This window comes from Abramis brama (genome assembly GCF_963993115.1).
Source record: "Abramis brama genome assembly, chromosome: 12".
NCBI classification, from domain to species: Eukaryota; Metazoa; Chordata; class Actinopteri; order Cypriniformes; family Leuciscidae; genus Abramis; species Abramis brama.
The window spans coordinates 36,059,048-36,075,331 of record NC_139974.1 but is presented as its reverse complement, the minus strand read 5'-3'; the positions used below and the strand labels follow the sequence as shown (position 1 = coordinate 36,075,331).

At 36.3% G+C, this 16,284-nt stretch overlaps 2 protein-coding genes and 1 long non-coding RNA gene across 3 annotated transcripts; 2 read left to right on the top strand and 1 right to left on the bottom strand.

The window, feature by feature from the left end:
* The first annotated feature begins 330 nt into the window (after positions 1–330).
* LOC311093248 (progranulin-like) lies at positions 331–1,925 on the top strand. Its single transcript, XM_084130498.1, has 5 exons — positions 331–437; positions 619–810; positions 894–1,034; positions 1,525–1,636; positions 1,784–1,925. The coding sequence occupies exons 2-5, from the start codon at positions 619–621 to the stop codon at positions 1,795–1,797; spliced, it is 459 nt and encodes a 152-aa protein (XP_083986624.1). The 5' UTR covers positions 331–437; the 3' UTR covers positions 1,798–1,925.
* A 3,375-nt stretch (positions 1,926–5,300) lies between these two features.
* LOC311093250 (progranulin-like) lies at positions 5,301–6,959 on the top strand. The gene is made up of 5 exons (XM_084130500.1): positions 5,301–5,411; positions 5,567–5,758; positions 5,840–5,980; positions 6,477–6,588; positions 6,755–6,959. Exons 2-5 carry the CDS (start codon positions 5,567–5,569, stop codon positions 6,766–6,768), a joined length of 459 nt encoding a protein of 152 aa, XP_083986626.1. The 5' UTR covers positions 5,301–5,411; the 3' UTR covers positions 6,769–6,959.
* On the bottom strand, positions 5,917–11,363 carry LOC311093253. The gene is made up of 3 exons (XR_014608384.1): positions 10,975–11,363; positions 7,058–7,113; positions 5,917–6,022 (listed from the first exon to the last, which is right to left on the bottom strand). It is a non-coding gene; the product is annotated as an uncharacterized lncRNA (long non-coding RNA).
* Between the last annotated feature and the right edge of the window lie 4,921 nt (positions 11,364–16,284).

The following is a 16,284-nucleotide window of genomic DNA, read 5'->3' as shown; positions in this document are numbered from 1 at the left end:
AACCGTAGCAGATCTATACAGGTGGAGCTGGGGAAGGTGGAGGGTTTCTGAAGCGCTGCACCATCTAAAGTTTCATGCCAGAACTATTTATTAAATATTAATAATATAATTTTTTAAGTGATTAATTAAAATAATTAATTACAATTTTAGTTTTAAAAAGTATATGTTTGGATGAGAGGAAGTGGTCCTCTCAATACCTCGGTCTTACTCTCATTCCCATTCTTTTATATTGAAGCCTGTTCATACAAGGACTTCTGTATGTTTAAAAACTCAAAGCGTCGTCTACACTTCTGGTTACATTTTTACTGAACAAACTTCCTGTTTTTACAGTGGGAGGGGCCGTGTATATATATATATATATAAGAGATACAGTCAGAACATCACAGGACAGCACAGACAGCAGCAAAGCACAATCCACAGAGAAGAGACCCGGCAAGGTAAATGTTTTTATTCTCAATATCAATCAATCTATTATTGACTTTAGAGCATGTCACATTATCATTAATATCACATGTTAGAGCAGATGGATAAAGTTCTAAAAAAGTTACACAATTTCTAGAAAAAGCAGAAACAGAGAAAATAATTTCATTATTATATATTTTGATGTGCTATTTTCAGATGGTTCCAGTGTTGATGTTCCTCATGGCAGCTCTTGTAGCTGCAGAGCCGCTGATGGATCTCTCAGACCCAGTAGAGTCTGATAGTGAGTCTGTCTCTGTGGTGCACTGTGATGCTTATACTATGTGTCCTGATGGAACAACGTGTTGTCGGAGTCCTTATGGACAATGGTTCTGCTGTCCGTTCTCAATGGTAAATCACAGTAAACTGTGTAACTTTTTTATAGTCTATTAAGTTTAAGGTTTAACCTTTGTTTGTTCTGCCCACTCCTTCAGGGTCAGTGCTGTAGAGATGGAGTTCATTGCTGCCGTCACGGTTATCACTGCGATTCCACATCGACTCAGTGTTTGAGGGGGTGGTTGAGACTTGAGTCTTCTTCTCCTCAGCCGGCCTACAAAGCGATCCAGAAAACTCAGGTATGTCAGTACTCTGCCTATATGACTGCAAAGTAAAGCAACCTATGCAACCAGTAAAGCAACCTGTCATGTTACAATGACCTACATACTTGACAATCTTTACAGACAATGTCATATGACTTTCAATCACCATTTCCGGCAGTTATAAAACATGGCTGAACATTTTCAAGCTGCGAACAATAAACAGTGATCAATAAAATGACATAAGATTTTTGACACAAATTAAAGAAATATTTAGGGTTCAAAAAACATATATGTTCTCAATTGTCATAAATAGTCATTTAAATTTCTCTGTCTGTTAAAATAAACAATAGGGCAGTGAATTCTCAGTGGTTTAAAAGCAGAAATGTGCTTTAGTTCATTATATTATGTTCTAACTTCTATGGTATTTATTTGAGCTGTAAAAATTTAAATGGTCCTTTAAGAGATTTTTCTAAGATTTTTCTTCTATGCGTTTACTAACATAATTCCTGTGAATGGAAATGAGCAGGCTCTCGAAAGGCAGACCCAGACTGAGACTGTTCATTGTGAAGGAAACATCTACTGCCCAGCTGAGAAGTTCTGCTGCAAGACAGCATCTGGCCAGTGGGGGTGCTGCAGCGGTAAAACTAACTCCATCTGCTCTATTAATCATGCCTAATCATCAAGCCAAAATAAATGTGGATGTCGATGACTCGATAGATAGATTTATGATTTATGCAATGTAAGATTTTGTGTTTGCTCATAAGTTGTATTTCTATATTTTTTAGGGATGGTGTTGTAAGTACAAACCCCCGTGAACCTCTTGTCAAAGAATGGCAAAGTGCAAGAGGCTTTCAAACTTCACTGTAGATTAATTCTACATCCAAACTGAATTCATGTGAAATAAAAATGGACAGAATTACAGTCAAATTGATTTTTTTTATTTTATTTAGAAAGTGTACTCATTGTATTTTGTTCATGAAATAATCTGTGTTTTATGCATAGATCTTTTAAGGGGAACATATGTGCGCCACTTCAGTGCAATGACTTTCTTACAGTTTTGTTTACTGAAGTTTCTTCAGATACATTAGGACATTAGGTGGGAGGGGGACAATTAATTCCCTCCAGTTCAGAGAGACTGTGAGCTTAATTGAGGGAGAATCCACAGGTTTATAATGCTCATGCTATAACGAGGTCACAGAGAAGCTTTAACAACTCGAAGATTCCACTGTCATTGTGAGGCTCTCGGCAATAAAGTGCCATGCATTTGACTCTGGCAACTTCTTCTTCTTCATGAGAAGTGAGTAAAGTTAAAGTATATAAATTACTCACCAGGGTTAAGAAAACAGAAGAAAGAAATGCATACAGGTTTGGAACAAGGGTGCATAAATCCACCAGATGGTGCTGTTTTAGTCACTAGAAGCTTTTAATCTTTTCCCAGAACTCTCAGTGGAAAAAAAATACACTTCAAAATAAAAGACCTAGAACATGGAACATACAAAACACGGGAAACAGTGAAATAAGCTTTTACTGCACATAGTATTGAGTGGATTAAGTAAAGGTAAATCAGGTTTCAAATTAGTTACACCTCTACATAAAGGAACAACACCAGAATGAATGTAACAGAATACAAGAGACAATTCTTCAGGGGTCACCTGAAAATTAAAGCAAAGGAAGAAAATAAAAAAAAAGAAAGAAATCATCACAAGTCATAAGATATCCCTGAGAATTTGGCAAATCACAGACCAAAAATAATTCCATAAAAAGTACTCCAGTGCTTATGCAGAATATTATTGGAGTAAATGTTATAAACAATTATTCCAAATAAAAAATAATAATAAAAAAAACACTGCAGGGAAATCATCTTTCATGTGTGTGTGTGTGTGTGTGTGTGTGTGTGTGTTTGTTTGTTTGTTTGTTTGATTTATTTTTGATTTATACAGTTTATATTGATTAGCATTTATAAATATCCCAGATATGCCATAGGCTAATTTCCAATTATAGTCCTTTGTCCAGATGTTAAAAGGACCATAAAACAATTTGCTAACATAAATACAGACAAAACATGGACCAAAATAAAGACCTTCTGGCAGCAGGCATTGGACATGAAAAAGTAAGCAGCAGACAAAAAAATAGTACTAATATTTTTAAATGAATGCAGTAAATTAATAAAAAACATGACCTACAGGGGGACATTACAAAACACTGCATGATTGCCTCGAGGCAACATTGTACCATAATGGAATCCCATAAGGCCATACCAGGCATAGGTTGGAATACAAGTATTAAAAGAGTTCGAATTATCTTAATGTATTTGCATTTTTAGTCAGACAGTTATTCAGCTTTTCAATTTAAAATATTGAAGTCCAGGATGCCGTGAGCCTGGAGACTGTCAACAGTGAATCAACAGTGCTCATAAACAGCTGTTATTCTCTCTAGAAACGAGAAGAAGCTTGGACCCGGAAACAGAATTCCTGACATAACTTTTTATCTCATAACAGAGTTAAGGTGCAGTCACATTTACTGTTCAGCGAATTTTCACAAGAGAATTTCAGTCATTTCAATAAGAATCCACACAATGAGGAATTTCATGTGAGGTAAAAAAAAAAATGTCAGTATGGGTCCAAGTTGGTCACTCGAATTCGCTGCGTTGACCAACAAAAAGTGACTTCTGTGTTATGTGCTTCATTACATCGCTACACTGTTGACATTAGACAAGAGACCTGTTTGCCAACAAACTTTCACTGAAATTTCACACATGCACTGCAACCACAAATTTACTCCGTTGCAACATAAAATGCAATCAATATAAATAAAATATTCAAAAGGGACATTTGAGGTAGGCTAATGAACGAGTCAGCAAAGTGAAAACGTGCAGCAGCTTCATTTTCTGCCAGGCTTCTTTTATCCTCTGTTCTGATTGTTTGTCCTGCAGCATTTGATTTTCAAGTTTTCATCCCTGTTCAAACTTGTATTTCAGCATAGATCACTGCAAAGAATGGTTCTCTTAACGTGACAGTTGTGTAAATAAAACTATTTCCTCATCCTTGTAATGTTATGGTGATTTTTAAGGTTTTGCCTTGAAACAACACTGATTGTAACGTTGGTTGACGTGATTTTGCAAAGAAAGACATGTTCCAACAGCTTTTGTTGATCTTGGAACAACAATCCTGTCCGAAAACATAGTTCTACCCCTAAATCTAACCTTTCCTATAACTTATCCCTAAAATCATAGGGAAATTATAGGGTTTAAGGTTCATAAAACTGAAAGCACCCAACCTTGTTTAAAGGACAAGTTCGGTATTTTGAAATAGAACGGTTAAGATTAAAATTTGGACACATGCTGCTGTCCCGAGAATTTTAGGTTTCTTTCGCTTTTGGAAGAGAAGCGAAAGCGAAAGAAACCTAAAATTCTCGGGACAGCAGCATGTGTCCAAATTTTAATCTTAACCGTTCTATTTCATCAGAAACGATCTGTAAACAGGGCTTTAAGTGTAAAATACCGAACTTGTCCTTTAAGCCTAAACTTGACATTAACTGTCCCCAAACCTATCCCTCAAATCTGATTTATTTATTAGAAGGTCGTTCCAGGAACACAGATGTTGACCCAGGAACTCGTTTTACTTGATGAAATCACGTTCACCTTGTTGCAGAACTGGACCAACCAGTCAGATCTCAGGAACAAGTTTACATTTTCAAATTGTTTCAGTTTGCCCGTTGTTGTACAATGATGCCTTGAGGCAACAAACGTTTAATAAATAAATACATTTATAAATAATGAAAATGTTTATTGATATTGTTATCATGTCCAATTTTAAGCACGAAAAACACCTTCGTCATTAATACTATATTGCTTGGTTTAAATGGCGTGTAAAGATATTGAGTATGTTTCTCATTTCATTTGATATATGGTATTCCACAATTGAGGTGCTCTTACAGAAAAACGTTTAACCATTTAGTTTAACCATACTTTTAATTTAATTGAACTTTAACAAAACAAGCAAACAGTCAAAGTATGGTCAGAACTACAATTTTTACATATAAAGAAAAACATACAGGGGGTAGGCTAATCTTTTAGCCTAACTTAATTTAAATATGTTAAAGGACTCAAATATAGAAATAGTTTTATTTTCTTTCTTCTTATTAGAATGAAAATAGTATTGATATATATTTGAATCTCTTTTTCAAAAACAAAGGTTTGGTTTAACTGTATTTACATGTAATATGAAATTTAGCAAATATATTATATTGATAATATATTATTATTTTCTTTTCTTTTCTTTATTCTTGTAAATTTCCTGGTTAAATTTTACATTTTAAATGGGAGGAGCCGTGTGTATATCTATATAAGAGACACAGTCAGAACATCACAGCACAGACAGCAAAACACAATCCACAAAGAAGAGACCCAGCAAGGTAAATGTTCTTATTCTCACTGTCAATCAATCTATTATTGACATTAGACTTTGTCACGTATCAAATGTTAGAACAGATGGAAGTTCCAAAACATTTTTTCAGTAATTTCAAAAAAAAATATTTATATTTATAATATTTTGATGTGCTATTTTCAGATGGTTCCAGTGTTGATGTTCCTCATGGCAGCTCTTGTAGCTGCAGAGCCGCTGATGGATCTCTCAGACCCAGTAGAGTCTGATAGTGAGTCTGTCTCTGTGGTGTATTGTGATGCTTATACTGTGTGTCCTGATGGAACAACGTGTTGTCGGAGTCCTTATGGACAATGGTTCTGCTGTCCGTTCTCAATGGTAAATCACAGTAAACTGTGTAACTTTTTTAGTCTATTAAGTTTAAGGTTTAACCTTTGTTTGTTCTGCCCACTCCTTCAGGGTCAGTGCTGTAGAGATGGAGTTCATTGCTGCCGTCACGGTTATCACTGCGATTCCACATCGACTCAGTGTTTGAGGGGGTGGTTGAGACTTGAGTCTTCTTCTCCTCAGCCGGCCTACAAAGCGATCCAGAAAACTCAGGTATGTCAGTACTCTGCCTATATGACTGCAAAGTAAAGCAACCTATGCAACAAGTAAAGCAACCTGTCATGTTACAACGACCTACATACTTGACAATCTTTACAGACAATGTCATATGACTTTCAATCACCATTTCCGGCAGTTATAAAACATGGCTGAACATTTTCAAGCTGCGAACAATAAACAGTGATCAATAAAATGACATAAGATTTTTGACACAAATTAAATAAATATTTAGGGTTCAAAAAACATATATGTTCTCAATTGTCATAAATAGTGATTTAAATTTCTCTGTGTGTTAAAATAAACAATAGGGCAGTGAATTCTCAGTGGTTTAAAAGCAGAAATGTGCTTTAGTTCATTATATTATGTTCTAACTTCTATTGTATTTATTTGAGCTGTAAAAATTGAAATGGTTCTTTTAGAGATTTTTCTAAGAAGGTGAGTTTCTGGTTATGTGTTTACTAACATAATTCCTGTGAATGGAAATGAGCAGGCTCTCGAAAGGCAGACCCAGACTGAGACTATTCATTGTGAAGGAAACATCTACTGCCCAGCTGAGAAGTTCTGCTGCAAGACAGCATCTGGCCAGTGGGGGTGCTGCAGCGGTAAAACTAACTCCATCTGCTCTATTAATCATGCCTAATCATCAAGCCAAAATAAATGTGGATGAATTATAGATTTAATAAACCTACCTGTATAATTATAATAACAACTCGTGCATCAAGTTTTGTGTTTGCTTATATTAAAAAGTTGTATTTCTATTTTTTATAGGGTTGGTGTTGTAAGGAAACAACTCCCATGACTTCTTATCAAAGACTTTCAAAGTGCGAGACTCTTTCAAACTCTTGAGAGAACAGATTAGTCCAACATCCAAACTAAATTCATGTGAAATAAAAATGTATTTTTAATAATCCATCTATACATGGTATTTTGTTCATGACTGAATAAAGGTTTATGAATGAATCTTTTAAGGGAAGTTAAAGTCTCCTTCACTTCACTGAATTATTCATATTTTTGTTCACTGAAGTCTCCTCTACATTCAGAATATAATAGACTACTACCATACTGACTTACTGTTGTTGTAGCATATAGTATGTAGGTCTACTGTGCATAGTCTATACAGGAAAAATCTGCAAAATAAAATGGTAAAATTCCATAAAATTACAGGTTTTTTTACAGTGTACTATGTATTGTTTCTGTATGCATTGAGCATATAAATATGATTAGGCCATTGGAGCAAAATTAGTTAATGTGACAAAATGCTAATAATGCTACATTGGTTATGTGGTCTACTATAATATGTTAATGTTCAAAAAACTGTTTTCATCCTCTGTCTGAACGCTCTGTTTCATGTCGTGTACACAGTACACACTGAACAATATTAGCCTCGAGTTTCACTTACCAACAGATTTGTTTGAAAATCGCAAACAAATGCCCAAAATCTGAGGCAAATCAATGCTATTGATGCATATTGATGCTATTGATAGTGTTTATATCGATGCAAAACCGATGCGTCGCTGATACCTTTATTTAGCATGGTAAATATTTGGATCTGTCTGCAACTCAAAGTCATGCAGTGTGAAATGTGTTTTGACTACAGTCAGCGCAAAATACAGGGCAAGGGAAAGTTCAGGCGGAGGAGTCATAGACGTGCAACAGAACGTCAGCAAGCATTAGCCTCTGCAAGAAACCATTCTCTTTTTCATGATGTTTTATTAACAAAGTTCAGGAGGAGCACATTCAGATAATTAACTTAATTAACGTGGGGGGAGCTCATTCAGTTAATCAACTATATATATATATATACAGTGCAATGCATAAGTTAATACACCCATGCTAAAGTTGACTAAAAAGAGGAATAAAAAATCATATTTTGGAAATTGAACTTAATGCCTTAATTTAAAAAATTAGGAAAAATCCAACCTTTTAGGACACCAATTTTCTTTGTGAATGAATAATGTATCGTAAATAAATAAATGTTCTTCCTTAAAATACATGGTGCATAAGTGTGTACACCCCTATGTTAAATTCCCATAGAGGCAGGCAGATTTGTATTTTTAAGTATTTTTTTATTATTAATTTTTAGGATACTATGCATCCTGATAAAGTTCCCTTGGCCTTTGGAATTAAAATAGCCCCACATCATCACATAGCCTTCACCATACCTAGAGATTGGCATGGTTTTATTTCAGTTAGCCTAAAAGCTAGTTTGATTTGCATTGAGAGATGATCTTATGGAAAGTACCCCATGCCAATCTCTAGGTATGGTGAAGGCTATGTGATGATGTGGGGCTATTTTAATTCCAAAGGCCAAGGGAACTTTATCAGGATGCATAGTATCCTAAAAATTAATAATAAAAAAATACTTAAAAATAAAAATCTGCCTGCCTCTATGGGAATTTAACATAGGGGTGTACACACTTATGCACCATGTATTTTAAGGAAGAACATTTATTTATTTACGATACATTATTCATTCACAAAGAAAATTGGTGTCCTAAAAGGTTGGATTTTTCCTAATTTTTTAAATTAAGGCATTAAGTTCAATTTCCAAAATATGATTTTTTATTCCTCTTTTTAGTCAACTTTAGCATGGGTGTATTAACTTATGCATTGCACTGTATATATATATATATATATATATATATATATATATACATACATACATACATACATATACATATATATATATATATATATATATATATATATATATATATATATATATATATACAGCAGACTGTTCTAGGACAGTTTTCCAGCATCCCTCCTCCACCCCATCTTCTCAATTCTTACTATTCCTATCCCAGCCTGGGATGGGGGAGTACTCTGGATTCGGGCTAAATTTCCTCCCCTCGGACAGCACGGCAAATACACATAACTTTTACTCTGGGTCACAAGCTTCTCACATGCATCATTTTAACAAGAAGAAATCCAGTCTTGTGCAAGTAGCCTGCATGATCTTAAGATATTTCCTGTATCAGTTCTTGCATTTGTTGTCAACAATGCTGCCTATTGAAATGCAGTGTTGAGTAATGCATTACAATATTGCATTACTCCCTAAAAAGTAACTAATTGTGTTACTTAGTTACATTTATGGAAAGTAATGTGTTATTGTATTTTTGCATTACTTTTTCTCACCTGGGCTGGGCTTACTTCTTTGTTTTTTGATAACAAAAAACAAACGTTCTATTTTCGACAAATGTAAAGGCCCTTTTCACACCAAAAGTACAAAAGCAAAAGGAAATGCAAATTCACACCTGTACAGTAGAGGGCGCCGCTCAAACAAATGCAGGTCAAGAAAGTTCAACACTCTTACTTCAGAAAAAAGAAAAAACTCAAATGTGGTTTAACTTAAGTCATTTTTGCTTATTTGTATGGTTAAACTGGATCATCGATAATAAAGTGAGATTAAATGCACAAATTAAATTTGTACTGTTTCACATATTTAATTTTTGCAGGTTTGCATAATATTGAGTTTGCATTTGCACTGTTTATTCATTTTTATCCTTTGTGTGTGTGTGTGTGTGTGTGTGTGTGTGTGTGTGTGTGTGTGTGTGTGTGTGTGTGTGCAACATTTAGTTTAGCTACTACACATTTATCTGGGACAGGAGAGTTGTCAGTCAAATGGCAAAAATCCAAGTTTACCATGCATCATCTCAGAGCAACAGTATACATGCTTAGAAATAAAGCTTCATGTATTTAATCCACATGGGCTGCGTTCAAAACCGCATACTTCCTACTATAGGAACTACTGTAGGGAAAACTATAGTTACAATACATATATATTTATATATATATATATTTATTTTTGGGATCAGTTTGCCTAATTTTTTTTGTAAGAATATTTGGTCCTGGAGCATTTAAAAAAAAAAAAAATGTTTTCTATGATTTTTGGCCTTCTACCTCAATTGCATGTGTTGTACTGTATGAAATGTGGATGGATTTATAAACATTGAGAAATAAAGTTGAACAGAAATAAACACAACTCTAAATAATGAACAGAAAAAGAAATATTGCATATAAAATTATATCAAAGTATGAACTTGTGCAATACAGTAAATGCTTACATTACCTTAAATGAATGAAAATATGTGCTGTCCCAAATATTACCACAAAAAAGGGGGGTTTGGCTCAGTTTACATAAGTGTATGTCACACATCCTTTCATTATAATATACACTTTTCCTGTTCAAATGGGTAGGTAACATCTTCATTATTACAGAAATGTATCCTGTGTTGGGCTGATGTTTTTAATTTATGGCAAGAAACCTTGCATAAGGCAGAAATTCAAAAACGGTCCCAATCATCCTTAATTCACAGCGATCCACAATAAATGCAGGCAAAGTTGTGTGTGTGTCAAATTGTACAAGCCATATTAGCAAAAAGACACATGTGCACACATAATCATTTTGATATAAAAACTCACATCTCTTAAACGTACAGTATGGGATTTTTTCTCCACTAGGGGTCGCTAACCTCTTTACAATAACAAAGGCGTAGTTTGATGACGCAACATTTGCTAAGAATTATGGATCTTGTCGTCAACGTCAAGCCGACCGATCTAATAATGTTTATGGATGACTGAATACATCGATGTTTTTGTCATGACTGTGATATGAAGCAGTTTGGGATTGCTAAGAGACAGCTATCAGCTCCACACGCGACGCGAGTCCCGCGGATATAAAAGGAATATGGACATTTCATTCTACCGAACTACACGCAGAATTACTACTTACAGGTCAGTTTATTAGACAAATTAAACTTGTGAGGTAACGCAGCGCTGTTTCACTTGGTCTAACATTACACTATCACACTAAACTGCATTTGAATGTGTTGAAATGTAACTTATGTGTTAGTTTGTCTGTATGAGACTAACGTTAACAGTAACGTTAAGCTAGATCAACATTAGAATAACATACAGCTCATATTCTGACATTTTATCATTGTTGAACTATATAACATTGATTAGTTTTATGTAAATGTGCTCACCTGTTTAATAAAGTACATGTAGGAGCGGTCGAAGTCTCGGACGTGGAGCTCTCGTTTATACTGTCTATGGGAGCTCTAGGCATCTCGAAAACACCGCCCTGATATTGATTCTCGTTTTAGTTCTCCTTTTTTATCCAAAGTCTGCTTGCCATGGTCCATAATGTTTGAACGAAACAACAACAGCGTGCAGATAGACATTGCGAACTACAGTGGTCCACGTCTGTCGTCTTGGTTACTATCAGAGGGCTCTGGTTCATAGCTCTGGTTACCATGGCAGCACGAGCGGAAACCAGGGACAACGCGGATATGACGCCATTGACTGCGACATAACGGAAATAAAGACACGGTCCGTGTCTTCGAATTAAAATATTAATTTCTCTGGATTTAGAAGTTAATTGGAACTGTAGGGATAATGTAAATACACAACTTTAAAAAATATATAACATAGATATAGTGATTTTTTATATTTTTAAAGCAAAAAAAATACATATTGTGCCTTTAACATCTTCCTCTTTGTCATTACATGATATGTCCTTCCTGTTTTCCTGTGAAACGCACTGCAGTTCAGTGATCAGTAGACAAACACAGTCACTCAATGGCGCAATCTTGAGGTTGATTGTGGTACAAAAGGGCATGAGCAAGAAAAATGTTCTTATTCTCACGGTCAATCAATCTATTCTTGACTTTAGACCTTGTCACATTATTAGTATAACAGAAATATTTGCAAATCTGATCAGCCACAGACTCATTTTGATAGTCTCTCGTTTTGTCTGATAATATCCATGAACATATCCAACATTGTCATTCTGGTCTAACTCTGTAGTTATTTATTTAAAAGAAATTTTGGAAGAATACGCTTCTTACTTTTGTATTAACTGTTTGATGGCAGGTGCATTTACACCTTTAACCTCTCTGTTAGCCTACACACTCTTGTAAGAATGCCAGCTTTGTGATTTGAAGTGTGGGGAAAGTGGCATGCATGAAAGGATGGAAGAATAACAGAAACACCAAATAAAAAAGTATCCGAGTAAAGTAATCAGGTACAAACTGACACTTTATTAACTATAAAAAAACAAACATGTTTTTAAGTTTTAAAATTAAGACAAAATATTAAGTTACAAATATATGTACCTCTGTAACCCAGACCCAACAGAAACAATAGGCTTCACAAGGCTGGAGTTTATGGAATGAATGTCATTCCTAAAACATTTGGATCCAAGACCAATAAACAACATGCACGTCCTGTTGTAATGACCATATAATCGGCTTGTAATGTATATAAACTTATTCCAGTATTGTGCCAAAACTATCATTGTAAGATATATGATTTAATTCAGAAAGAAAGTGTAATTTTATGGGTTCCAAAATGGGTTGTGAAAAAGCATTTTGAGGAACTTTCAACCTATACAAACAGAAGAGTACATTAAAGAGACTTCTGCTTTTATGAGAAAACTGCATAAGCCACGAGGCAATGCTTTGTTTTTACTTTCTTGTTTGCTCCTGGCCTCGACAAAGTGACTTTGACATCATTTTCTTGTGATCTCCACATCAGAAAAAGTTAGTTTTCTTGTTATTTCGGCATAAACACCCGACCTGTTATTAAACGCCAGCACTAATTAAATTCTGTACCTTACACTCTTAAAAATAAAGATTCTTAATTGGCATCAATGGTTCCATGAAGTACCTTTAACATCCATGGAAACTTTCCATTGGACAAAAGGTTCTTAATAGTGGAAAAAGGTTCTTTAACTGTACCCTGAGAAACCAAAAATGTCTTTGGGAAACCAAAAATGGTTCTTCATGGCATCACTTTGAAACCCCCCTTTTGGACCCTTTATTTTTAAGAGTGTTGCCTATTGGGAGCACTGTACTTCTGCTGTAGATTGAGTTTTGATCTGAAGCTGTCCTACATGATGAATAAAAATCCAAGAACCTCTATCTGAGGCTAAAATCAGCATATGAGAATGATTTCTGAAGGATCATGAGCAGAGACTATTTTCAAAAACAATACATTTTGATCGGTAGTGTGTAATCACTATAATATAAATATATCATGATTATTCTAGAACAGAAAAGAGCAAACAAACGTATACAAAACAGTTATATAATTTGGGAACTAAGTGATAACAGAACAGCCTGTTCCAGAATAATAGTGAAATCTTTAATGAAAAGTGATGTGAAAGGGTGGCCAAATCTTTCAACACTAAAGGTTTTTATGACATTTTGAGAGGAAGTTTTAAATTTTGCATAATCGTTTGGTGGGAACCTTTCCATAGAATGGCTAATCTCTTCATGTTCCTATTCCAAAAATATGTAGATGTAAAAATGTTGATCTGATCAATTTGTTGATGGGATGGAGAAAGAAAATAGCTAGATCTTTTAAAATGTTTATTGTTTATTATTAATCATTCAATATCAGTATCATTATTCATAAATATATATTTTCCCTAAGTCAGGAGACAATTATTATGGTCAAGCTGGGTCTCGTTTCTTTGATTGGTTAGTCTCAGTATTTAAGCCCTGTATTTTGTTCAGTTCTCTGTCTGATCTCGCGGACGAGCCTCCAGGGAGCTTTATGGGTTGCGTGGAATGTGTCCTTCTCCACAACGGTTCCCCGTTTACGATCTGCAAGAGCAAGGAGGAGACCAGCCCAGAGATGGCGAAATCTGCGCCCACCACAGATGCCGAGCCGGAGCCTGCCACGATCAGCAACAAGGACTGAGCCCAGAGCCCGAGCCCGACGTAACGTCTGACCAGGTGTGATAGCCGGCCACATCGCTAGTTCCTGTGGGCGATTTGGTGGAGTTTTGAGGGGATGACATGGAGCTCAACCCCCTCAACACCAGCTGAGGAAAAAGCGTTGATGGACTGAGAGAGCGAGTGCATCCGGCCTGTTCCGTTTCCACACGTGGAAGATGTGATAGGCTCAAAATTGCCTGTCACGTCTTCCAGCACAAAATTGTTTGAGATTGTGTTCCCTTGCCTCCCACTCAAGGGAACCTCCTCTGCCTGTTTTGTCTGAACCTAGTGAGAGTTCCTCGCCTCTTCCTCGTCGACCAAGAGGACTGTTCATGGATTTTATGCCTGTCTTGCGTGTTCCTGTTAAGCCTGTCTGTTCACCCCCTTCTGAACTGCTGAGATCTCCAGCACTGCCTCTCCTTAGCCTTTCATCTTCTGATAGGAGTGGCGACCCATTAGCTCCACCTTGGACCTCCATGCCCGTCACTCCTCTTAGGCCTGGCAACCAGTCGAGCTCCACTGTGGTTCCTCCGTCCCTCGGCTCCACCTGGGACCATCATCCTTTTGGCTCCACCGGGCTTTCCTCGTCCCTCTGGCTCCACCTTGCTCAGTCGTTGCTCTGCCTGCGCTCTGGACTTCCGGGCCTTCACCTGTGCCTCGTCCCTCCACCCTTTTGCTCCATTGGGCTTTTCCTTCCTTCCTTCCAGCTCAACCTTGGTCCTCTGTCTATATAATAAAGGACTGCTGCACTTAAATCCAGCACTTTATTTTTTACATCCTGCTGCAACCATACGCGACACAGGGGAACACAGGCTGGAATCATGACAATGTTAAATTAGTGCATATTTTGAAGCGTTTATATGCCCACGTATAAATATAATTAATTATTATTCATAACGGATTATGATCAATAATTAATATTTTAATTATTTTCAGAATTGACTGTAGCAGAATCAATAGTATGATCATTTTATCAGTTCATCCAATGAACAGAAAGCATAAACAATTATTAACTCTAGGAAATATAATATCTTCCTGGCCAAGAAAGAATAATAGTCTGGAGTCTTTTAGTCTGGAGGTTACTTGCTTGTCTTTGGCGTTCCTTTTTTCTCTTGGGATTCCCTTTCGGCGTAAAAGGGGTTTCCCGAGTGCGTTCGTTGGCTGGTCTCCTCGTGCCTGGTCTGAGGCGGCCAATCACGTGGTGTACTGGTGGGTTGATGGAAGCCTTTGTTTGAAGCTGGCTTTGCAGAAGAAATGTGGACCGAAACTTTGCCGCAAAACTTAACTTAGAACCAAGACTCACAACGGAAAATAAAGGAAAACTTAGAAAAGAAAAGAAAATTGAGACGAGAGTAGTAAGATGGCTTGAATAAAGCTGTTGAACCCGTTCTTCTGATCTTAATTTGGGTTCTTTGTCTCTGCGGTCTACATGGTTACTATAACCATCGCCTGCCGTCTCCGTCTTTGTTCTGCCTTGTTGAGAGCTCTTCTAAAAATTTTGTTTGGGTCTTAAGATTTTAAACTCAAAGTTCGTCCAACCTCCAGGATGAGTTCTGGCCAATTAGACACTGGCTAAATTTAGGAGGTGGCGTTCTTTTCAGTTCTGATCGTAAATCATGCGCATCTGTGCTCTCCTTACTAACAGAGAGAACAGAGGCCACAGTTTAGACATTGTCAGTATTATAAGAATACGAAACATTTTACACAGATTTCAATCAAGCCATCTTTTGAATCAAGAGCATACGATCATACTGATATGAAACACATGTAGCGACTGGGCTATTTGAATCATTCGTTCGTTTGATTCTGAATTAACAAATTCAGACTCTGTGCTTTCTAAGCACATTTATTCTGAAACCCAAAGCCTTTTTACACTCTGAACCCCCGAAGGTAAATCAGTTGTGTTGGCTCCAGCTAGTCTGCGACAAATGGTCTTTCGCGACACTTTATTGCACCTTGGAGGATAACCAGTCAACACATTCCCTTAACGTTGCAGAGTTCTGCATTCCAAACCCGCTTCCCCTCTCTGGACAGAGAGATAACGAAACTTTCTATGTGACATACACTCTCACACGTACATACAACACACAAACGACCTTTGTATGTAATTCAGACTTGTATCTGACCTTCCGGTATGCATGCATGTTTGATTAGTTTTGTTTTGATCATAGTTATGATCTTCTAGTGTGTGTGGCTCTGAAATGGATTTTTGAAGAAAGTTTCTCCCATTGGAATCGAATCTTCAGGGCTAGGTCATAAAACTTTATGACTCCCAAGCTGCAGCTCATCCAGCTCCGCTGCAAGAGATAACGAGGAGCCAACATTCCAACGCACACACATACACAAACTTTGAACATTAAACTTAGAATATACAGTAAGCATGTCATATTTCATATACTCCTGTGTTTCCCAGTTTATATTCACTACGTTTATGACGTATTTGAAGGAACGAACCTTAAAATGCTTGTAAGATGCATTGATATTAATATTAACATTAATATGCTTGTGTAATTCTGCATATCTTATGTAACTTTGTGTATTCCTATAATCTTTCATATGACATGTTTTATA